At 39.2% G+C, this 26,309-nt stretch overlaps 1 protein-coding gene across 1 annotated transcript in view; it reads right to left on the reverse strand.

Moving 5' to 3' along the window:
• GRIA3 (glutamate receptor, ionotropic, AMPA 3) overlaps positions 1-26,309 on the reverse strand; it is a 156,037-nt gene that overhangs the window by 116,674 nt on the left and 13,054 nt on the right. The window contains exon 2 of the mRNA XM_009330818.1: positions 4,576-4,815. Coding sequence (XP_009329093.1) covers positions 4,576-4,815 — 240 coding nt within the window. The remainder of the gene's footprint in view (positions 1-4,575; positions 4,816-26,309) is intronic.

Raw genomic sequence — 26,309 nt, forward strand, 5'->3', positions numbered from 1 at the left:
TGATTTTAGGTATCGCTAGATAGCTACTGACAGACTAAATCAAAACCAAATGACAGAAGAATTTCAGATTTAGAGAGGTGTTTAGTTGCAATGCCATAAAGACTGTGATCTATTGGTACCTCTGCCTAGACTGAGCTCCCATTGTGTAGGGAGGCATTACACAAAGAAAGTAAGTCACTTTCCTGTCCTGTGATGACTCCTATGATCTGAAGGAAGAGGAAGAAGACTTGATGCACGTCACAGAAATCACTTGGTGTGATTTTGTGTAAATGATCTGCATGACAGAAATCAATGTCTTTGTGCACAGCAGGTATGACAAATCAAAGTAACTTAGGACAAAATGCCTGTGTTGTACTGACAGATGGAAAGTGAACAATCTGTACAAAACAGTGTTTCCCAGGCAAAAATAAACTGAAATGTTACTTAAGAAACATTATGGAAATTTAAATAAACAAAAGCTTCAGTATTAGCCATCTACCGTACCATTTTTATAATTAAATGAGAAGTGCTTCACACTTTCACACAACATTAACATGACTATGAAAACCACACGCTTACCTCTCCACACATTCATACTAGCGTTACTCCGGTCCGCTGACTTCAGTGGAGTAATATCTGATTCACAGTAAAGTAAAGCAAGAGGAGAAACAGACCTGAAACCTGGAAATAAACCTGAGGTTTTTGATGAAACATAATCCTCAGCATAAGATGGAAAAGGTGACTTTCCTGACAAGTGCTACCCAAATTCTTAATAGCTTTCTGTATGTAACCCCATCTCATTTCATCCTGACATAATCTTAATTACTCTTAGTTCTACTGCAGAGAAGCCTACTCAGGCAGTTAGCACCACATAATTAATCAGATATTTTGCACACATCACAGCAACCAACAGTGTCAACTTACTGACGTGAGTTAATACAAACAGAAATCAACCCTGCCTTTCACTTTCACATGAACTAAAAGCATGTGGCATGGAATGAACATATGACTATTTATTCTATACCCTGCTTAATGTCCTTTCTTCCCTTAGCAGCCATTTCCTAATGCATCATTACTCTCTGCAAAGTATAATTTATTTTTTCTGCTGGTACTAGGAGAACAACATGCAATTTGTTATTTCTCTTAAATTTCAATTTCTTCACAGAAGAATAAGTCCAGCAACTGAAATAAGCAATGATAAGACATAATTCTTGCTGCTGGAATTATTCATAAATCTCACATTTTATTTTTCCTTCTGTGTGCTTTAGCATTTTTTAAGAAACTGAATTTTGCACCTGCACATAAATATACATTTGAGAGCACAATCTGCAACATTGTCATCTCACAGCAGCAGAAAATAATGTACTTACAAATATAAACATATACAACGTACAGACTAACTCACTGAATTAAAAGCTTCACCACCTATCTATGTAATTGTAGATCTTAACTTTATTCTATTGTTTGAGATTTATCTTTTGTCTTCATTGCAGGAGCCAAACATCACAGTATTGTGCCTAATGTCACGGAGGGGGAAACCATATGATTATACAATTTGATGGCAAAGAAGAAAAAAGCCACTGCTTAAGGAAAACAATTTTATAAAGCTGATTCTCCATTCTCCATTCTCCTAAGCTTAAACTGAAATAGTTCAATAAGCAGTATAAAACCACAAGAAGGTTTATTCAGTTCTGTATGCAGCTGTAATATGCTGCAGTATTTATTAACAGTAAATGCAATGTTTGATATGTCGCAGTGTTTTGCTTCAGCAGAACGCTGTAAAACTACCTGCAAGAACAATTTAGTCCATAACTAATATTCAACGTAAGAAAGAGTGGTCTAATGTTTTGCGATTTCTCAGATTCTCAGAACAAACCAGTGAGGAGATAATCTTCATAGAAAGGCAGTATTTAAATGATAGTTTATTTCAGGAACTGACAGTAAACTGCTTAACACCTTCTCTCTACAGTGTTTGTGCCCCAAAGCAGTTCAGTATCTAAGATAGGAATTGTTAAAAATTGTGACAGCTCTAGTGTTTTCATTTCCAATGATATCTCAGCATAGGAACATGTACAACCTATTCACTACCCGACACAAGGAGTCATTCACCATTAAAATTGTTCAACTTCTTGGGATGTTTTTTGTATTTGAAGGCCTATCACAAGAAATTAGGTAGCCTACTGGAATTGCCAAATGTTTCAGGTGCTGTCATCCAAGATTACTGCTCACCAAACAAAGGAATCTAATGTCTATTTCTCAGTACCTAATTGCCCTGCCTCTCCCTCGTATAGGAATCTTCTTAATTTATTTTAATGCTGGAAGAATACAGCAATTATAATTCTGGTAAGATTGCTACCAAGTTTGTTTTAAGCTAACTAAACCAGCAGCAACTGAAGACAATCAACTGTTCATTTTCCTGTTTTAGCAGGTGGCAAATACGTTCCCAAACAGCAGCAACGAGGATATATGCATAGGAAGGAAAGATAAGATGTGTTAAGTTTATCCCAAACAACTCAAAGCCCATCATCAAGCTACCTATATGCACTGATGCCTCTTCCATCCTAAAGACACAGACGTCCTTTATCTTCTAACCCTGAGCTACATTTTATAATCCTACAGTCACCAGCGCTGTCATCTAATTCACATTTCGCACTCTGACACTTAGTCTGAATGTCTGACATAACATACCGCTAGCATAACATGCATGCGAGCCACGGTAGGTTCACAACGTAATTTTGATTAGTAATTGTAAGATTGTGAGTAGGATGTGAATGGGAAGTCAAGACAAGGGGCAGAAGGCAAGAGGTAAAGTCAGATTCCTGGCACTAGTTTCGCCAGCAAGAGCTGTGTTTTAACCTGTGATTAAAATCTTAGTATAAACAAGGCAAAATGAAGCCTAGACACAACCTAAACTGTTCCAAGGGGATTAGTCATCATAATAAGCTCATGATTAGACTGTGTCTACCTAAAGATTGTACACAGTGAGAACTGTAGAAAAATGCAAGTCTGAGTCCACAAGTCTTCCCTCATGACTTCCATTACTATCTTAGGTAGTCTGATAGTCATATCATCTAGACAAGTTCTAGTGAAACTCCCACTGTTTTGGATGATTTTTCCAGTCTGAAGTGCCAAATTTCTTATTAGGCATGATACTGGATGACTGATGCATCTCTTTCCAAAGCAAACTTTATTAGCCTTAATCATGATAAGTTTCATCAGTCCTGGAAGATATGACATTTTACTTTATCACATGCTGTAAGTTTATCGCATTTGGTCACATCAAACCTTTCTTACTCAGACAAATGGCATATTCACAGGAGCTTTCATTTAAAAGTTGACTAAACCAGAAATAAGGATGTTTGGGTAGTGGTTTTAAAAGATTTAAAAGCTAATGGCATTCTTAACTTCTCCATACTTTCCTACTTGATCTCATAGCTAGCGTTTTTTCAACGCTAGAAATATTTAACACCCCCAAATCACTCAGAAAATTCTGAACTCTTGGCATTCACCTAAAATCAGACTAAAAATTACTTTCTTTCAACATACAGTGCGTCCTTAGTTGGGTGATGCCATTAATCTTCAGTGTGAAAAGCACAGCCACTGAAGACTTGATCTTTATCAATATGCAGTAGCCTAGGGTATCAGAACTTTGTCATGGGAGCCGGGAATGGAATCTAAGCTTCTCTGGCTCTATCCAGACCCCTTTGATCTGAAGGTGGTCTTGGAGTTGTTAATCATAAAGCTGGTGAGAAGGGCGGTGGCACATCTATCATCTGATGCAAAAATTTCACCCAGGTGAAATCTGTAACCAAGCAAATTCTGTACACTCAGAGGAGGTGGCAACAGCTGCTCCACAGAAGTATGCAAGATTCCTCACAGAAAACCGTTTCAGATGCTTAGAACTCTTTTTGACAGGATTTGCTACCTTTGGTGCTTCTTAGTAGTTAACAATTGGCTTAAGCATGGAAACACTGGTTTTAATATGTTTTCATTTAGTAAAACATATCTCTGGTCATTCTTGTCATGTATCTAAATTCATCTCTGGATGTCCATGTGACATATCTAGAGCATCTTTTCTCCAGCAGAGCCCTAAAGCACCTTATGCATTATATTCTTAGACCGTTATTGATGGAATGGTATCTCCAGAGTGTATCTTAGCATGGATTGTCTTTGTCCAGTGACAGGAGAAATGCACATTTATGTAAAGTGGTGTGGGATTTGCAATGTCACGCACAGTGGAAGGTCTTGCTTAACAGCCTACTTCCTAGTGCTGACTTTATTTATTTTGCAAGGACTCAAAAACCCTGGCAAGTGTTGAGTCTGCAGTTCCATGGAAACCAGGTATTCTAAATTGAATGCTTACACTGCTAACACTATCCTCCAGACAATCTCTTTACAAATGATCAGTAATATGAAGATGCCTTCTTTTCATTTATCCATTCATTTTAGTTTCTTCAGAATAAACTTGTTCTCTAGGACCATCAGAACATGCTACCTGCATCCAGAAGCAAATTGGGATGGGCTGCACATACTGATTCTGGTAATATTCACAGGAAGTTATGAAATAGAAAAATCACTTAAAATGATGGTGCTTACCCCGTTCTGTGTCATAGAGGTATACAAACTTTTCCCACTTATAATGAGTCAAGAGACTCAAGATGGCTCCTTTTAATGCTGGCCGCATCTGGATGACAAACTGCACATCTGCATCTGTTGGGAAGCTGGGTGTGACGAAGGATGTGTGAAGGGCTCCACAAAATGATGTCAGTGTGTTCATTGACATCTGGTCATAGAATCCAAAGATGGCATAAACTCCTCTGGAAAACTGTGAACAGACTAACAAAGACAGAACAGGGGCATTAAAATCTGACATATAATGAACACAAACAAACTTTCAGAGTGTATTTGAAGTAAGCCTTCTAAGCAATCCTGAAATTATTCTGTATGATGCAGCAGATGGAATGAATTCATGAGATAATACATACTAATTTCAGCGTAGCTGAGAGTTGTACCAACTTTGTCACAATTAAACTGGCCTAAGCACATTTTTGATTGCGATTTGTCCTGCTATATTGTTGTAATCCACTAACCTCTCCGTATTCTTTAAAAACAAACATGGGATTACATTGCTTGTCTGTAAAATACCTTCCCTCCCTTGAGTAGCACCTTGAGAGCTCTGTTAGCAGCTATGTAACAAATGTCAGGTCTGCCTAGAAGTTAAAACATTAAGATGTAGTTTTTCCTGGTATCCCACCTTGATTCAGATCTGATTCAAAGAAATCTGGATGTTTTTTTCCTTTATAGTCCACAACTCTGAAATCTCTGTGTGAAATCTGGGTGTGGTCTTTTTCAGTGAGAAATTACGGTGGCTTCTTAACTGAGTGTTAAAGTCTTTCAGAAGCAATTTGGAAAGTGTATGGCTCATTAATGACAACACAAATGAGGAACACACATTGTTGCTTCATGGGACGAAGGTTGATATCCCTTAACCTGGAGGCTTTTAGTCATTAACCATTCTGGTGTCCTGAGGAACTCATCTAGTACCAGAAAACAATCAAAATGCAGTCAAAGATGTTTTGCTTCACATGTTCTTATCTGGGGAAACACTTCATTTCCCATACTTTATATAGATTGAACAATGACCATTTTGGACAAAAATGAAAGTATTTCAATTTATAAATGTGGTCAACTTCATGGGGGTTGCAGGGAAAAGAGTTTCTTTGTTGCTCAACTCTGTAGGAATAGAGCAATCTCTTTGTGACCCTGGGTTCTTTCCATGGAGGAAGACTGCATCAGAGGTAGTAAGGGAGCCTGATATGTGATGTCCTGGGGCTCTGGTCCATAATAAAGGTTGTACAACTGAAATACACTACAGCATAGCAGCACTTCTAAATCAAAACATTTCTGGACTGAGATGAGCAAGTCCCATTTGTAATGAAAATAAGTTTCCCAGAAAAATGTTCATTCAACATTAACAATTTCGCTTGTCAAGAACTGGATTTAACAACAATTTTCAACTAGCCCCATTAACCACTTTTGCCAAAATGCTGCATATTTAACTTTGCAAAAAGAAAGGGGAAGTAATTACTGGTAAAGAAGACATGACTTCTACACAGAAATATCAGCAACATTACTTCTGAAAGTACCATCATGAAACATTTCCTACCATAAATGCTACTATTCAGAATCACTAAAGCCTGTTAAAGTAATTTTAAAAAGGAGTCTCCACAATATCAGCTCATTGACACAGCATCATGGATAACACCTCAAAAAGGTAGTCAGGTGTGAAAATTCAATTTTCTTCCTGGAGATCCAGATGCAAAAATAGAAATGTTATTAAGGAATTTCTTTAAGTGTTTAAGCCACTGTTACAGGACATGACCAGTCGTGGATACCAGCAGCAAATAACATCTGGTGTAGACAGAAAAGAGATGCACATGAGGCACAGAGAGGGGATAAGAAGTAGTGATTTCTGAAAGAAAAGTTTGCGGAAGTTCTCAACCACAGTAAAGAAAAGATATAAAAGAAGTTATAATACAGCAAGAGTTTGTTCCCAGAGGCACGACTGAGGAATTAAACACACTGTTTCAAAAGGCATTTTGTTAAACTATATGCCAGCAGGATATAAAGTAGAAAAGCTACCATAAAAATTACCTGCTGAAGTAAGAAATGAAAGGCACTAACTTACAGGTGATAAAAAGGGAAAAATAAAGACTACATTAGAAAGTCTGGCAGTCTCCAAATCATTTCAGTGGCGTGTAAGCCCTCTAATTCTATGGGAATAATCACTGAAGTGGGGCTAGCAGAGCTGGGTGTCCTCACATACACTGAGTCAGTACCTCACAGATCAAGCTTCTTTTACATATTTATTAATGGCCTAGTTTACTAGTTTTTTATGTAGATTCTGCTGCAGAGAAAGCAAAGAAGAGCAAGTATTCCAGGAAAGGACCTGGAATGCAAACAAAACATATTCTCAAATGTCTCCTGACTCTAAAAACCTAGAGTATTTCAAACGATCAGCCGTTCACCCATTATTTCTTATCAGGTATAAGGCTCAGGAATACTTTTGAACGGTGACTCCACTGAAATCTCTCGGATTTACAGGGACACAGTATCCAAAAAAAGAGTCACAAGGGGGCTCAGAAAGCCTACCATGCTAAGTGTAGGGCTATAATGAAGAATACAGATTAGCTCTTATTAGGACTGCTTGTTCCTACATCCCATAGAGTCAGTGGAGAGAATACGTGCAGTGCTAAAGGTAACCGACAGCAGCTGGCTCCAGCATGGACCAGTTCCTCTGCATTGTGCTGGGAACCAGCAGAGAACTGGTCCAGTTTGTGCTCTCTCTTGTTCTTAGAGATATGGCACCTAGGCACTGCAGTCAACAGCTTAAAAATGGTTCAAGGTCTTTGACGTTTGGACAAAATTCTGTTTTGCATGAATATTTTAAAACACTGAATTAAGGTGTATCTATTTTCATAGCAGATTGTGCCCATTTATGCAAAGAGCCCATTCTCAATTTGTGAGTAATCTGAGAAAAAAAACAGAGTCTGTGAACAGCCTGACCGTAAGTAGGACCTTCTCCAAACAATACCTAATCGCCAACATGGAGCTGCTGCTTGTATGGAGCATCACAGTGCAGGTGAGAGCTTCTGATTTGGCCTTTCAGATATTTGCAACTTTTCTTCCTGAAAATTCTGGAGGATCACCAACAATATCTTCTAACAAGTGCACCCCCCCAGCCCAGTCTTATTTCCCCTGATTCAGGTTTATATTCACCGCAGATCTTTAAGATTTAACACTTTTACAGACTATCTGTCTTCTATTAGTTTTGAAAAATCTTCATCTCTTAAGCTCCTCTGCTTATTTCTTATAGTTTATTCTTCTTGACTATCTATTCTGCATGCACTGTAGGGTGCCAATTCAATTTTACTGGTCCATTTAAAAGGCAAATAGACCCTTGTTTTTATAAGGAGAAGCTAAAAGGCCAATGATCTTGGTCCTCAATGTTCATTTGCATTTTTGAACTCACAATTTTGTTACAATTTTGTAGCATTAGGTCTTTTCTTTAGTTTGTGACCTGATCTCTCCAGATGAACCTACCGAACACCCATGAACCCATACATAGCCATATTGTTACTTGTTTTCCAAAAACCAAACATGTAATTACATTCATTTTAATTTTATTATTATTCTAACATCACTGAGCCATAAGCAAAATTTTAAAAAGGCTAACTAAACATTACCTTTAAGCTCTTTTTACAAACTACTTTCTATTGACAGTCAGAACAATCCTCATGTTTGAGTAAGAATTTTGGTATGTTTCCTTAATTAATCACAGTTGATTTATGTTTGGTTTTCCCTATTTGAAAAATGCAGATGGTCAAACACATACTTTGGCTGTTAAAGAAGTGATCTGGACAAACCCTGATGCAACCTCATTACTCAGAAAAAAAGCAATTTTTTTTTGCTGAGCTATGAAACTGCTTTTAATTATAGTTATTAATACTGTGGATGCGCATCTGCTTCCAAGGACAGCACATAACCAAGTTACTTCATAACCTGATCTGAAAAAGTTGCGACCTCCAGAAACAAGGGACAGGGGTCCTGAGCAGCAGTTATCCAACGGGGGATCATAATAAGCCGTTATTTTGGCATTAGGTGCAAGGTGAGTATTTGTTAACAGAGACTTAACTCTGGGCTCGTTCTCAGAGTAAGTTAACTGCCACATGCCATCATTTTCAGGAGAGGAAGGGATGGCATGACAGAAGCCGGTGAATTCTCAAGCATGTTAAAAGAAGATAAGGAACCTTCAGGTCATGAGAGATTGAAGTGTTTCCTGCCAAGGAAGGAAAATGCTCAGAGCCAGTGTGATCACAGTGGTAAGCAGAATTTGCTTAAAAAACAAACAAATAAAAAAAAAGGGGCAACCAAAAAGCCCAAACCAAACCCAAATAAATAAAAATCTTTGTTTCTGTACTGAATAGCAGCTGAGCCATCCTAAACGTCAGTGTAACTCAATGAAACCCACCCAGCCTTCTGTTTTACTAGCAGTTCCATCCTCCCTCCAGTCCAATCAGCCCCACCACAGAAACTTGCTAAGATTAACCAGATGTGATTTTTTTTTCACTCAGACCCCAGGAAGGCTCCAGGCCAGAATCTCAAAAGATGCCCCATTTCACACAAGTTATTAGATGTTTTGTGTCTTTTTAAAATTTATTTTTTGCTTTCTAATGGTATTTAGTTCTTCTACCTCTTAGTGACTGTGAGTATTCCTGACACAGCAAGGTTGTATAGGCTCTGACATTTCTACTGTCTATTGCCTGGAGGCTAAAGTCTAAACTTCTCTGACACCTTTTTTTCTTTTTTTTTTTTTTACTTTCAGTTCTTAACTATAAACAACTGAAGCATTACTAGGAACATTTACAAGTAGGTTTGGATTTTGCTTGTTTAAAGAAAAGATGTATAAAACCAACAAAAGAAATACGTTAATGGATGGATCTTAATACATCATTTCCACTGGATGATATCATTAACGACTAACTTGTAAATGGCAGGATCCTCCCAAGCATGGCATACAATACACTTCTGCCCAGGGGTGTAAGAGCCTGGTAGTTTTAGAGTCAGGGGTTGGAGGTTACAATACCTCAGACACTATTGCTTCTTCATTACTGTTTGTATGGACAAGTAATTTCCCCTTTGTTCATATCAATTTCTTATAAAATAGGTCTGACAAAATTAACCTATGTCAAAGGGGCACCATAATGCTGCTTTATTGGTAATTATACAGCTCTTTGGGATGAAAGGCACCGTAGGAGCACAATCACAACTAACATTATTGCACGTTGCTCATACCAGTTCCTTGGTTTTCTGTTCTGTGTTTCCCTCAGCTGTGAAATAATTTTATTCCCTCCACTTTCCTCTGCCAGTTGTCTTGGATTCCAGACAATTCTCACTGCTAGCCTCTGCCAACAGACTAATAGGACGACTTTATAATGGAATAATACACAGCGTAACTCAGAGCAGTTGCTATTTTCTATCTAAGGCTCCATCCTATGACTTGCTGTAATAATACAAGGGTTACCATTAACATCACTTCATACAGTAAGCATACAGGCTCTTAGACTGACAACGCCTCTATTGCTTTCTTTCCCTTTCGTTTTAGTACACTGAATGAAAAGGAACACGCTCTCTACCTTGAGCCCTGAGGAGTTCAGCACAGCAGTGTCCCCAAATGCAGGATGAGCTACTTTCAGGGGGGCTCCAGGCAATCAGACTTGAGAGTCTCCTTTAAAGACAAACTCGTCATATTAAAAATTAAGTGAACTGCGTTTACCTATGGCCAATAAAACTATCTTTTACATTTAAATTGTTAAGACACTGAATTCTGTCAGGAAGAAAATACTCCACTGAGTTGTTTAAAATTCAGCTGAGAAAAGAAGCATTTCTGAAAACATCCACTTCTGAAATAGTTAATAGTTACTGTTCTTGGGGGTGGGAGGGAACCAAGGAAGTTACAACTTGGAATTGGATACAAATTCTCCTAAGATATTGGCTATAACATCACTTCTTATCCTACCTAACAAAGGATGTGCCCTTACAAAAATAAAAAAATCCCCCCAAAACAAAAACAAAAACCAACCCAAAAACCTCACAGAGCACAAAACAAAATTATGATTTACTATTGTTACTTCATTTATGGCAACATTTTTTTCAGTGATATAACTGCAGTGTGTTTTATCTAGTTCTTTTTACAAAGAACTACTCAGCTTGCTTCGTTCTATCTAGTGCCTTCTTCAAACATACACACTTCCTTCAGTTTCCATTTCTTTTTAGAAGAGCCAGTAAAATAAAAACAGTACCTTCAGGCACTGGGAGGGGGTTATTATTATATTGCAAATGAAAGGCATAAGGATTAATCCACTCATATTTTACAAACCATTTACTGGAAAGCAATCCAAAACAAATGTCCAGATCCAAGCATCCCCAAACACTCTCTGGTCAAGATCCCATTCAAGATGACTTTTGTCACCCTATCACAACTCCATTACGCATTATTAAATGAGTCTTTATTTCTTACCCACTTTTCAGGATGACTTTGGAAGCCTGATCACAATTACAGCTCCTGGGTGCTGGGTGCTGCACAAATACATTACCACAACCTTGGTTTCCTTCAGTATACCAAGTTATTTATGGCATACATGACTCGACTCATTAAACTTTACACATTTTGGCCTTTATATATACTACTACAGTCAAATAAAACCCTAACAATGTACATGAATTTGCTGCATGCTGGATCTTCTCTTCACACTGAAACATTTGTGTGAATTTTATGAGTGTATGAAAAATGCCAGCTTGCAACAATAAAAATAGGCCACTTAGGCTGTTACAGTGCTAGTAGGAACACCAGCAGCACAAAGTCTCATGCACACCATGATGCCAATAGGTGCCTGTCGAGACCTGCAATGACTGCTCATGAGAAAGAAGTACATTATCTGAAGCCACATCCTTTTAGACAGAAAGGCTGACGAAAGGCACAGTTTCAGAAATCACTCAGAGAAAGGTAGCTGAAGTTCATTCAGGTCTGATGTACTTTGTCCATTAGCGTAACTTTACTCAGATAAAGGTAAACCTGGACCAAAACCTCTCTGCCCCCAAACTGCCAATTTGATGTATATGCAAATAAAAGCTTTGGTATTTTAAAAAACTAGCTAATATATTTAAAATGTCAGCAACAAGGACATCCTTGAGCACCAAACTGTAAGACAGACACAAAGTCAGGCTGAACACCACCTTGATTGTCCTGAGAAAGCTGTGCTTAGCTTTCTGAAAGGTGTTCATCTAGCCAGAGAACATACTGCAGGTGGCCTGGGTGGCTTGGAACAGGCTATGCTACTTGTGCTGCTATTACCTACTCGCTTACTGTTTAGTTCCCAAGCTGTTTCCAAACCTAAGATTATGTAGAGTCTGAGCTACCTCTGTTTTCAGGTTACTGGCCACAAAGAAGGCCAACGGCATCCTGGCCTGTATCAGAAATAGTGTGGCCAGCAGGAGTAGGGAAGTGATCGTGCCCCTGTACTGGGCACTGGTGAGGCCGCACCTCGAATACAGTGTTCAGTTTTGGGCCCCTCACTACAAGAAGGATGTTGAGATGTTGGAACGTGTCCAGAGAAGGGCAACGAGGCTGGTGAGGGGTCTGGAGAACAAGTCTTCTGAGGAGCGGCTGAGGGAGCTGGGGTTGTTTAGCCTGGAGAAAAGGAGGCTGAGGGGAGACCTCATTGCTCTCTACAACTCCCTGAAAGGAGGCTGTAGCGAGGTGGGTGTTGGTCTCTTCTCCCAAGTAACTGGCGAAAGGACGAGAGGAAATGGCCTCAAGTTGCGCCAGGGGAGGTTTAGATTGGATGTGAGGAAAAATTTCTTTACTGAAAGAGTAGTTAAACATTGGAACAGGCTGCCCAGGGAAGTGGTTGAGTCACCATCCCTGGAGGTATTTAAAAGACGTGTAGATGAGGCGCTTAGGGACATGGTTTAGTGGGCATGGTGGTGTTGGGTTGACGGTTGGACTCGATGATCTTGGAGGTCTCTTCCAACCTTAATGATTCTATGATTCTATGATTCTAAGCTGAAAAAAATAAAAATATTTGTAGAACCTCGATGAAACTCAAGCACAAAATTAGTATCTTGTCCTGCAAACCTACCAAATTGTAATGTCTCACTTTTCATTAAAAAAAAAGATCTCTGTATTTACAACACATTTCTGATGGTGGAAGAAACCCAAGAGTCAATCCACCCAGTTTTCAGGAAAAGTGTCGGCCCCTGATCAGTAGGTCCAAATTATAAAAGATTTTGTTTAACTGGGATCATTATTACACACCGGTTTTTTAAAACACCATGGATTCAGAGTTCTATGAGAACATTCCTTTTGAAAGGCTATGGATCAGATTATCATGGCTCAATTTGAAGTATAATCTATTGGAGTTTGAGGGAAGCAAACCAGGGGTTTAAAGCTTAAAATGGATTAAAGGTGAGAGGAAATATATACGTGCCATACAAATGAACTGATTTTTTTGGAGGATGATTTAAAAAATGTTAGGCATTTCAGGACTATGCTTAAGTATGTGCTGATCAGAATACTACATTATCTTGCTTGTGTCTTCACAAGATGGAATTCAAGCTCTCAGGTCAGGCACCACAAATTATAGCCAAGTTTTCTATTTTTAAACCCATCCTGGCAATCCACGATCTTCTACTGTTAACAGACCACTTTCCATCCTGATCCCACCACCCCCACAAGCTGCTCACAAGGGAGAATTCCTTTTAGTTTCAAAGGGAAGACATCAAATACATACCACGCAGTTTAAAACAAAAAGCTTTTAGAAAGAAGATTTTGTGACGCTGTTGCAGAACTCAGATTTAAATGCTGTGGATTTGTGTTATTTGTGAGCTGTTCCGCTTACTGCCTATGCCGGTCCTGACACCAAAGGAGATACTTGTAGGAGGAGCAGCAAGAGGCTTCTCTTCGTAGACAGTTAAAACCATGCTGGAGAGAAACGGAAAGGCATCGGTATCTGCCTTTTGTGCTTTGATGAAGAGATGTTTCTGCTCAGTTTCTCCAGGATAATCAATGCCTTGCCAACAACAGCACTATGTGCAATGCCAACACTCTGCTCCTGATGGGCAGCTCTACGATCCCGGATGCTTAAGAGTTCAGGCACTGGCCTCAAGTTTAGGGAGTGATAGAGACTTAACGTGTGGATGTAAAGCAGTTCATTGAGCTTTTGCCCTTCGAGAAAAGGCTTAGTCTGTCCTATACATCCTTTCTCCTTGAAGTGTGGAAGATGAGCTAACACCTGTGTGAGGGAGCCAGAGGACCTGGCAAAGTTCTTCCCAGGAGAGTCTAAATATATTCACAGCAAACAATGATAATTTGTGTTCTTCACCTCCCAGACTCCCAACGCATGTTTCATGACTAATCCCTGCAGAAACATGGACAGTGTGCATGCAACACAAATATGTAACACACACTTGAGTTAAATAACTTGTTTCCATCTGTTGCACCATTTGAAATGCTTTTCATTTTCATCTAGTATGTTATGCCAGCATGCTGTAATCACTTTGGATTGTAACTCTCTCATTTTCTGAAGCAATTTTTCTAAAACTGTTGGTCAGAGGAAAAATATGAAAACCCCTATACTTTCAAAAGTTATTCAGTTATAAAACACAAGGAAATTTAGCAGCCATTTACTTACAGGCAGCCAATATACTCTACTAATATGCATATTCTAACAAACACATAGTAACATTTAATAGTTCAACGTAAAATCATGAATGTTTCTATAATTTTATTAAAAGTAATGAGAGTTCCACAAGACACTAAGCACTCTGCCTTGGAACAAAAAGACATGCTCAAAAAAGTGGTTTAAATATGAATTTGACAAGATTTGGTAGACCAGGGAGTATCCAAGCAGCTATTGTTACCATCTTCAGAGACGATCTATCTCATATTATTTCATCAGTACTTTAAACAACAGGCTAAGAGAAAAGCAGGCATTTTGTGGTATGAAGAAAAAATAAGGAAGTCACACCCATCAGAGAACGGCAGCATCTTGCAGTTGAGGATGTTAGGCAGAATGTAGGGCTGAATGAAAGCGCAGCAGTTAACGGCAACGCTGCACCTCAGAGCTGCGAATGAGCAGCAGCTTTCTCCAGCGCTCCAATACTCTGAAGGGATTTCTTATTTCATTGGAACATCCCAGTATGGAGGAAGTAAAAAGGCAGAGGCATATTATAAAATGTATGCTTGTTCAGCAGATCCTTCCCTAAGTGATTTCAGAAGTTGACTTCATTCTGGGCCACTGTGGTGAAAGGCAATAAATCAAAACAAGGCTCTGGCAGTGTGATGAAAGATGAGCTGAGTCTGCTGAGGTGGTGCCATTTATAGGCCTGTGGGGATATATTACAGAGGATGAGATAGAAGAGGCAAAATGGCAAACACACCTGGAATCACTGAACTGGGTAAAATTCACCACAAGGTAAAGGCCAGGATTAAGGTTGTCCAAGGAGAAAGGCGAAGCGACCGCCAAAACAGCAGCTGTGCAAGCAGCCTCCAGCTCCGGAGGGTTTCCAGTTGGCTCGATGTATGCAGAGCATGGTGCTGGCTGACAGACAGCCCAGTTTACCCAAAGCAACAGTCCCTAACACTTTCCTGGAGGCTCTGCAATAGTATTGCAGCAAGCGCTGTCACTGCGAGTACATCTTGGACCGGTGGACTGCATTTCACATTTCCAGACCTCCTCCCCCTGTTTACTCGAGGTTCATGCGGCTATGCAATTCTCACCCACTCCTCATGTCCCACTGCTGTCAGCTTATCACTCTGAGAGACTTCAGATCAGTTAATGCAGAAAAGGAAACAGAATGGCTGTGAAAACCTGGCTTCAGCAGCCAGGGAAATCATCTGAAGATGTTCCTTAGGGGTCCAATCAAGTACCCACCAACGCCAATGGAGAAGCTCCCATGGACTTCAGTGAGAGCTAGACTAGAACTGAGAGGCCTACTCAGTACACTGAAAGAGCAAACTACAGAACTGCAAAACCAAAATCCCACCTCTCCTTACAAAAACAAAAGCACCCTCCCCGATCTAGTTTTATTCTTGGTGTCATTTCTATCTATCCGCCTTACAGCCCAAAGAGTCCTTGCCACCAGCCTCCTGGACCTTCATGATCACATCTGACAGTAATTCACAGACCAGTACCCTCAGCTAAGCCAGTGCCTTATTTACAGGGAACAAGAATAATATTATTCTGAATAAATTACGCATAATCACTATTTATCAAGCTGGGTTAATTGGCACATAACAAAAGAGTTGTCTGGTGAACAGCTGAATAATGTGGAAGCCAAAATTGATGGAAATGGTACAGCAAAAGCCTGATTGTGAAAGAAAAGTCACATTGCTACATGTTAATTCTTAACTGATGGCTGCCCTTTCAGAGGAGGAGGGGGTGGCCAAGTGAGACAGGCCTAGTTTGAAATTATTTGTTAATCTCAGAGGGTTTGGACAGATTGTTGTAGCTTTAAATACTGGTTCAAAATCTGCTCCCAGCCAGCTGTATAGTGAAGCGTTAACCTGGTGCAACTCCATTGCTCTTCTGTGCTCCATGAGACCCTGCTACATTCATCAGCAGAGAACAATCTCATTAGTTACCAGCAACAGTATGAGATTGTGGCCTGCAGGGGTAGGTGTGACGGTGATAGAGAAGTGGGACTCTACCTTCTCTTGACAGAGAAGAGCTAAATGCCTCATACCAAAGCCAGACTAGCAGCCCTTTGGTTCTACTCAAGAAGTTGTAGAAGTCCTCATCAGAAACCTAGTGTGTTGTGAGACAGTGGCAGTGTGGGGCAGCACTTGAATTTCTCTAGAACCACACACACCTGAAGAACGACAACTTGGTCAACCTTATTCTACATGCACAGAATTGCTTCACGGACACCAGCAAGGCTTTACTAATGTCCTCGATAATTTAAGCACACGCTTGGGTGTTTTGATGAACAGACACAGACTGAAGTCATGTGCACAAGATGCTGAATGAGAGCTGAGGGTCAAATTACCAAGAGGCTCACTCTGGTAGGAGGTCCCCCTTCAGTGCTGCATTACAATCCAGCTGTACTAGGGGTATTCAGATGATTTAGTTTGATTTACACCATGGCACTTCCACACTTCCCTAGTCTCTCTCTGCTAAGACCTACTAAAATCTATCCTAGCAGGAAAACCGCTGCAAATCGATGACTTCAAAGAACAGCCCTTTCTCCCCTCTCTCTCTCTCTCAAACCTGCTAGTAGAGTTAACAGAAAATGACAGAACTCCCGTAACTTCCACTGCTATGAGTTAGAAGCTCTTTGATTCACAACACCATCCAGGCCAGAGAATATTGCTGTGATCTCATCATGTTCGTGGTCTCATCAGCATAAATACAAATGAATACAGAACCACAGATATTTTTAAAAAATTTTGGGTTACCTCCATTACAGCTCCTCCATATTGGAAACATGATTAACAAACATTAGCTTTCCTCAGAATATATTCTGACATTTACCACAGTTACCAAGCTACACACACTGTTCACACCATGGTTTATCATCAGTGGGTTACAATCCATGCTTTGCATCCACATCCTCCTATCCAAGAGGCTCCTAAGCCCGAATTCTTGGTGCCGCTTGAAAAGCCTAAAGTTACTCAAGGAAGAGAAGTTTTACGTGCAAAAGCATCTTTGTCCCTTTTTTTTTAATCTTTACTGCAAACAACATCTGAAGTCGCTGGCAGTTCTGTTGATTGAAAAAGTGGAATTTGATAGGTGAGGCTGTGTGCACTGCGTATCAAATACTCACAAAGGTTAGTATCAGTGACGTCATGAACTTTTGTTGTTTCATATGCACAATTAACCAGTCTGCTCACTGCAAACTTCTTAGTATTTTCACATTATGAGTTTCTGGTACATGATTTAATAATTTGTACTGTATTTCAAACATAGGCCTGTTTTTATGTAATGTTTCTTCGCATGCAAATAAAATACATATTTAAGCAACTTTATGGCTATTGAAATAAATACTTTTTCAACCTACTCTTTAATCACCTATCTCAGGCTTACTTTACAACTCATTCCTTAGCCTCTTGGTTCACAGACGTGCTCCGTCCTCAGAGATGCATTAGCATCCTTAATCCAAATCCCTCTGTAATAGTACCATTTATTAGAAGTATCTAAAAAATTCTCCTCTCTGGCTTTTCACAAGAATCACTAAATCTGCTAACGCCTTGCTTTTATACACCAACAAATTCCAAGCATCCTGCAGAAACACTGTAAACTTAGGAGGGAGAGGAAAATTGAGGCGGGGGAAGTCCAAAACAACAAAGGAACCGCAATTATCCCTTGTTTGCAGCACCACCTGTTCTGGGAGGTCAACCACTGAACAAAACTGTGCAATTTAAACATTGGAACAGGCTGCCCAGGGAAGTGGTTGAGTCACCACCCCTGGAAGTATTTAAAAGACGTGTAGATGAGGCGCTTAGGGACATGGTTTAGTGGGCATGGTGGTGTTGGGTTGACGGTTAGACTCGATGATCTTGGAGGTCTCTTCCAACCTTAATGATTCTACGGGTAGGAAGGCTCATACTGAGATATGACAAACTGGAGAGACACACTGCCAGTTCTGGATGACGCGACTAGGCTCTGTAGGTAGGGAAGCTCTTATTCACAGCAGGCTCAGACGTAGCCATCGGAGGAACTGTTTCATGAACTCGATTAATTTTTCAGCTCCCTTTCAAATAAGCTTTAAAAAAAATCAGCTTGCTATGCACAACAGAATAGAAACTGATATGTGACTCCAGTTAGAGATTAATAGAGTAAATAATGCCTTACTTTAAATGAAACATACCTGTGTCCTACCAAATATAAACTTATTAAATTTCTGCTTTACTAATTTCTTATAAATTAATTCACAATTATCTTCCAGGTTTTATAGATTAATGACTCTTAATTTTAACTTGCAAATGTCAGTGCCAATTTCAGTTTAAATTTAAAATAAATATTTTTCTTTTGTTAAAACCAGTGTAATAGTCATCGAGAGAAGCATTCACATAATTCAGCAAAAAGCAGCTCTCACAAACTTAAATTCCAAAACATGAAATTTCCCCCTCTCTCCACACACACACCTCTCTCTCTCCCTCTCTCTCTGTAATTCTATACTGCCTATTAAAATAGCAGACAACAGCAAGGACTGTGATAATGTGTCTTTGTATTTGTTTAAACTAATACATCGTACGGAGCTAATGATAGGCTACTGTTACTGAATTTTCCTAGCCTGATTTTCAGACTCCCTGACATTGTCAAACTTTTCAAAGCAGCCCATCAACAGATTATTTTTGGACTTGAAAATTTTGTAGGCCTTGGAATAGATTTATTTGGTGAACTCAGGTAGTAAAGCTTTTCAGATAGATTAATGGACTAAGTGAAGTGTCTCCAGACTATAATAGAAGGCATAAGAGATGTCATTTTCCAAAAAATGTCAGTTATAGGCACAGAAGACTTCTTTGTACTCTGATTTTCTCCGTATATTTTCCATTTACATGAGCCAGTCCGAGCCTTCCTTTCCACTGGCAATGTTATCAGTGAGACAATACCTTTCTGTAACAAAAATAGCATAGAAACTTGCATAAGAAAAATGAATTTGATAACAATAGAATGACTTTCTCATAATAATTTAATAAATTGAAGACATGAAGATTTAAATCCTCCAGTAGAGCTGCATAAAAAGGACTGATGAATTCATCAGCTCTTCCAAGCTTCCCAAAGAAGCCCAGACAATATTTCTTACCTCCTGTTCTACAGAGATCACCTATAAAAGAAAAACAGGCATTCAAAAGTCCCTCTTTTATGCCGTTCTTTGCCCCTGGGGCTAAACTCGCTGCTGAATCTGCAGTAAGTAAATGTGAAACATTTAAAAATATTCCGATTCGTTTCTAATCTTTCTCATTACAGTAACATACTTGTAACACCCTTTCTGGTTAGAAGCATGGTTGTGAACCCTGAAGTTACTGTATGGACATACAGCAAGCTACTGACATTTATAGTTTTCCACTAAATCGAGAAAAGTCTGCAAAAACATGCCAGAAATGCAAACACAGTTAGGCTGTCACCAGCTTTAGTTAAGCACTGTCAGTCCAATATTTCATGGAGTCTTAAGACCTACAGAAACCACATCAAACCAACCAAATGACAAACTCCATGAACTGAAAATTCCCAGATTATTTTGTAACCATCAAAGTAATTTAAAAACAAACAAAAACACCCCTTCCTGGCTCTCCATTTTTCCATAGCTTAGTGCAACTAGTCCTAAATTAAATCCTGTTGAAGACATCCCATTAAGGAAAGCAACCAGGATTTGAGTTACTGTGTTGGAACAGTTTATTTTTCTTTGTTCAAGTAGTAAATTTGTGTTATCCCAGATTCTTCTTCTCATCCTCTTCAATGTATTTGTTCCATCTTCAGCTGGATAGAAAGTCAGTTTTTAAAGATCATTTTCAAGGCAGTTTCAGGCCCCGCACTCAGCCCAGCTCCCAAAAATTTTTATGGATTTAACAGCACACTTTTATATACAGTTCTTCCTCTTTTTGTTACTATATAAAAAATGAAGACAGAAAGTAATGGGACTAACTAACACAGGGATGCGATCCTGCAACAAGTCAGAAATTGCTGCTACTTGCAAGAATAAATGAGAAAAAAAGAAGAAATGTTTTTTCCCTCTGGTTTATTCCAATGACAGTCATGTCGGTGCTATGAGTAAGGACAGCAGGAAAGACAATTTTACACAGAGTATATATAATCCATAAATTCACAGTGTCTCTTTAAGCACAGAACCTTTGGAATTTTATTCTGTTTTAACCTATGTTCGATAAAAATCTTTCATCCCATCAAAATTCTCGGGTTTCACATGGATTCAGATGGTGGCCAGCTGATAGGAGCCTCCTCTTTACTCTGGAGGGATCAAAATACTCTGAATCTGTCCTCTTATTTTGTTGAGGGACTATGGGAACAGAAAGAGAGATTGACAGCAGCAGGATAATTCAGTAGCCATGAATATATGGATACACACTACACATTAGTTCCAAAAGAAGCAAGTATGATTTAATTTCTCTTCTTCAGAAAGAAAACTTCCCTTCCATAAAATCTACCCATGATACAGTAATTGAAAATCTTTCAAAACAGCACCAGCAAACACATCAAGGTTGTGCCCTAGAAGGGAGTATTTTCAAGCAATTTCACATCTTGGAAAGAAGCGAAATCCTCCCTCCCAGCCCTCAAAACTATTCTCAAATAAAAAATAACCTGCTATCACACAATTAACTCTGAATAAAACCATAACGTGGGGTATATTACTAGGGAATAAAGAGAAACCATCAAACTGCCACAATAAAAATATTTTCTTTTACCAAAAGGACAGTTCAAACAAATGTAAAGAAGTACAGTATCTAGGATTTTCATTACTTCAGCTAAGCAGAATAAATATGCTGGGTCAAGCCAAGGAGTGAAACTAATCACGCTGTACAGAGCTGTAGTCTTCTGACAAGCCACATTCTAAGTCTCTTTCTAAAACTGTTGTATCTAGAGAGTCCATTCGAACTTCCCAAATGAGGGAGAGAATCCAAAGCATAGTCAGTTAATTAGAGCCAACAATGTGGGAAATGCAAGATAATTAAATTCTTCTTCTAAAATATTTATTTCTGAATATCAGTTTTGGGAGACCGGGGGGAGCAAGCAAGAAATTCATCTCACCCTGTAAAACTTAACTCACCTTTGTGAGACTCTTCTCAGGAATCAAGCAATCATATTGTTATGTAGCTTATTAAGAAACATTACTGATTACAGTAATATTACACAACAATGCTGCTGTACATGTAATTTTAAAATTTTTGCCCTTGATATAAGCAGATGTTGTCTGCACAAACAGGAGATGTGCATTTAATCCATGATGCAATTGCAGTGGAAAAGAATAAAAACAAGTTTGATGCGAAAGAAAAAAAAGACGACTTTTTAAAAATAAGGAAAACACAATTTAGAAGGTAAGGGTTCTTCCTCTAAAACAGCATAATCAGGGTTTCTGTGTTTCGAAAGTTAAATTGTTGCCTAAGATTAGAAAAAGCTACTTGAATAGATGATGCTGGAAAGATTGTTCAGGTGAAGAACTTGGGCTTGTGATTAACTAGATCTGAAAAATAACCAGCTTTTTAAGCTAAGCAAGCCTACATGTTCTCACTCTCTTGAAAGACAAAAAACATCCAGCAGCAGAGATCTGACTGACATCTAATGGAAGATCATGGTGGAGACTACACACTGGCACATTGGCTCTCGCAATGGATATTGCCACTAACGAAGAACAAAGTAGGGGCCTGAATTAGAATATCCACCCAGCATTTTATACAGCTGAGCAGACTGTTGAAAGGCAAGTTTGGACATTGGAGTGTCCAATTTCAACATCTGAGTTCTCCAGCAAGCTGTTAATGTCTTTCTGGAGAAGTGCACAGAATATTGAAGAATATCATACATAAACACTTTTAGCTACAAATCGTATACAAGCATCCTCTCAAATGACAATATTGCCCTTCCCTATTTCCTCCTCTGCTATTGTGTTCTTAAGAATCCAGATAACCATCACATGTAATCCTTATTATCATAATTGATCTTGTATCTTTAAAAGACAAGCAGGACAGAATCAGTCATATTGCAGCTCCACAGAAGAATGAGAAAATACTGCTTAGGGAAGGCCACCTTTCCTTAGGATTCCCAGGAAATTTTCCTCTTTTCTCTGAACAGTAGAAAGGATCAGTTTTCCATAATTAAAAAAAAAAAAAAGTAGAAAAAGAAAAAAAGAGAGCTTCACTGCTGTACATTTTTTTCACCCTCAAGCTGTCCTTTCTGCCGAGGAAGCCAGAAAAGCAAAGGTATTGAGAATACATATCAAGCAAAAATACCTGCTTTTCAACTCCCAAGTTAGCTTTTTGAGTAACTTGATACTGCAGCTGAATAGTCAAACTTGCACCCATGCTTTAATTAGAGATAAGGGGAGCACCTACTGTTTGCATTTACAGTATATCTGGTTCATGAGCAGCAGGAGCAAGTTCAGCCATCACAACCGTTCAGCTTGCGCTGCTCTGATGCATCGTTTCAGCAGGGGAGGCTTCGGTAACAATTAAGCAGAGCCATTCACAGCTGAACAGACCCCTAAATTTTGCCAAATGCGGTAGCTAGTGTTTTATCCTTTCTCCTGTCAGCCACCGCACAAGTTATCAACAGAATCCATCTCTCTCTATGCTGACAGCATGGGGGTGGGGGTGTCTATTCTCCCGTAAATGTGTAGGATATTTATTCCACTAACTCATCCACTTTTATAGAGGATAAGCATATAAATATCCCATCTCATAACAGGAGATTAAATTTTTAGAGAAAGAATTTAAAAATAAAACATCATCAATTAATGTGGTTGTATTACAACAGCTTCATTGCAGAGACTGATACAAAGGAAAAGAAGGCAGAAGTGTTGAGCAAAAGGAAGCAGACAGATAAAAAGTGGCTTGCTAGGATCTGAAAAACCAAAGGCGAGATGCTCAAACGAAGCTTTTTCATGGTTACAAATGTATTACTTATTGGTAAAACAAATCTCAGACTATGAAGAAAAAGGAAGAAAGAACAAGAGAAAAAAAATCATTTTCCTATTCAGGAAACTGATAGTTTATGCCGTGGAAAATTGAAATTATGATTAAAAAATATTCCATTTGAAAGCTATCATAGGTAACGCAAGCTGAAGAAGAATATGATCCTTTGGCAACTGAACCACACACAAATTTGTAAAGATTTCTATCCGCTATACTGCCAAAAAGAACTGTTAAATACCATTTTAAGAATCATGGTGATATATATCTGCTTCCATCCACTTACATCAGACATGCTAAGTCAATCTACTCCAGCTGTGATCTGGACTTACATATTTTATGAAACCTTAAATGCAGTTATTTAATAAATTTGCTACAATTGCAAATATATGTTAAAACACACCCAAGCATTCTACAGTTACATCTGTCACCACTGTGTACCATCAAAGTTATGTTCAATGTACCAATTAGTTCAGGTAAATATGCGGAAAGTCTGCTCTCAGGGCAGCTACTGGAGACAATGGTGTTATTTCAGATATAATCAAGTAAGCATTAGTAAAACTTAAAAAATGCTCTGAGCACTTCAATCTACTTTTGATCACTCATGACTACTGAGCAAGACAATGGAAATTTTCAAGAACAGTACTTAAAAATCTATCTAATCTTTATTTAACGGTCATAGTTTTTCAAAATATGAAACCTTCAAATGTACAGCAATGCATCAATGAAAGATCAGACCCTCTGAAACACGAGAGGGGCTTTTATTTCAACTTTTGGGGTTTGATCTAACCCATTTTGAGTTAGAACAACAGATTGTTCCAGTGAAGGGACAGAAGCTGCAGCCAAAGGGCCATCTGCTGAGCTTCTCTCCAGTGAATTCCACAGCAAAAGGCAATGTGATGGCGGAAGCCAGACAACTGGGATACACACCATTAAGTAACCGACAGAATGGAGGATGGAAAACTTTTGAGGATAAGTGTGAATGAACACGATCACTGCATCACTACTTTTTTTTTTTAAATAGAAAAATCAGAAAGATGAAGGTATTTGCTATGAAGCCAGAAGGCTACTGCTGTATGCACTGCAAACAGGGCTTGCCTCAAGGTTTTCTTTGATTTTAAAACAAAACTGTGGTAATAGAGTAGATTTAAATGGTCTTTTTTGTATCTGCATCTCCTAAGAAATCCTTTACTCATTTAACAAAATAAAATTTTCTCCACCTCCACAGTAGAAAATCATTTAGACCAGTTAGCACCCATTGGGGTTTCACTGTGTCAGCTCGTTTCAATATAAATTTGTTAACTGACTGTTTCTAACGAAGGTACTATAATACTCTGAAGAGTCTGATACTCCATTCTGTATTCCTTCAAGTAACTTTTAATACTTTTTAATTAGGATTAAGAAAAGTCTATGTATACACTGCCTATAAGGACGTATAATTCAGTGTATCATTTCATAACCCAGCTGTCAACAGAGACAATGTTTTTATAATACATGTATTGTATGCGTGCCAGTTTGAGATGAATAGTCCTGTAACTATAATCAATACCGTTCATTCAAACAACTGGCAGTAGCATTTCAGACAACTGGCAATTTCATCAGTTTCATGGGGCTGCCCAAAAATAAACAGCTTGAGAGGAATGAATGATCTCTGTGGTTATCTATAAATAATACTAATCTCAGTCATTTGTTTTAGGGGTTTCATCACTGGGAACTGCAGAAGTCTCATATCAGTGCAAAAGGCATGGCAGGCTTCAAGAAACTAAAGAAATGCTGAAGAATTATACTGTTGGTTTTTCATTCACCCAGTTACTGTATTTACAGACAGGCTCCACCGAAAGCACCAGGATCCCTCCAGTGTTACAGCAGTTCCAGCTCTGCAGGAAACTTGCACGATCTCAAGGATCTGTAACCATCTCAAAAGTCAAACTGGATTCAGAGACAGCTCCAGTGATCTGAGTAAACCTACCCTGGGAATAGCTAATGTCACTTCTGAGGAAACATGATTTTTAACTACTTCAGCGTGAAACTTGCCCACTCTCAAAAGAGTTCTTGAGAGCGAAAACAAACCTAACACCTCAATGTGAATGAGACTGACGCTGAGGCTGATAGGTGCGAGGTGAACCCAGGCAGACGGGGAACAGAAGGCGCCATTCACAGACCAGTTCGCTGTCTCTGGGAAGTGAAATAGCTCAGGTTTTTTTAAATTATGGTCTATCTGCTCCTATCTATCAAAGCAAGGCAAGAACAGAGAACAGAAGAAAAGGAATAAAGACAGCTGACTAAAGGGAAAAAAACACATCTCTGCAGAGTACAGATCCCAAAGAAAACTTCCCAAGCCCTGAAGTGAAAAAAGATCCAACTGCTGTGGTTGAAATGACCCTCTCTCCCTGGCAGCCTTGCTAGGCTGTGGGCTAGCACAGCAACACCACAGCTGCCCAGCCTGTAAAGCCTGCAGATCGGTGGGTCAACAGCCCTGAGGCTCCGAACAGATCTCCTGCTCCCACAGGAAAATCTCCTAACCGTTGGGAATTATTATTAGGTTTTCTACCCTATTTCACTGGTTAGTAATCAAAAGATGCCTGGCATGTGCTCTAGGGAAAACAGAGGAATGATCAGTTCTCCCAAGGACCTAGAGGTTGGCACTCATCTGCTTCCAGGCAGGATTTGTGCTGCCATGAGACATCACTGCAGAGAGCTCAATACACCACCGGACTGCAGCAATTTCTTTCTTACGGATACCATGAATGGGAGCCAAAGCCGTCACCTCAGCTCCCTCACACAGTGTAATGCTCCAAAGAAACTCCATCAGATGAGCTCTGCAGAAATGCCCAAGCCCTCTGAACAGACTACTGAGCAGGAAGCAACAGCGTACGTGCATACATGCAGGTAACCAAACTGCTGCTGGACCAAGTTTAAAAAGTCACATTGTTCCATCTAGAGCCATAAACAATCACTTTTCAGTCTTAAAGCCTGTTGCTCAGAAAATTTATATCCTGGTGTGCTGGTTTTGGCTGGGACAGAGTTAATGTTCTTCACAGTAGCTAGGATGGGGTTGTGTTTTGGATTTGTACTGAAAAGTGTTGATAACACAGGGATGTTTTAATTGTTGCTGAGCAGTGCTGACACA

This window comes from Pygoscelis adeliae, unplaced genomic scaffold (genome assembly GCF_000699105.1).
Source record: "Pygoscelis adeliae isolate BGI_AS28 unplaced genomic scaffold, ASM69910v1 Scaffold100, whole genome shotgun sequence".
In the NCBI taxonomy this organism is placed as follows: domain Eukaryota; kingdom Metazoa; phylum Chordata; class Aves; order Sphenisciformes; family Spheniscidae; genus Pygoscelis; species Pygoscelis adeliae.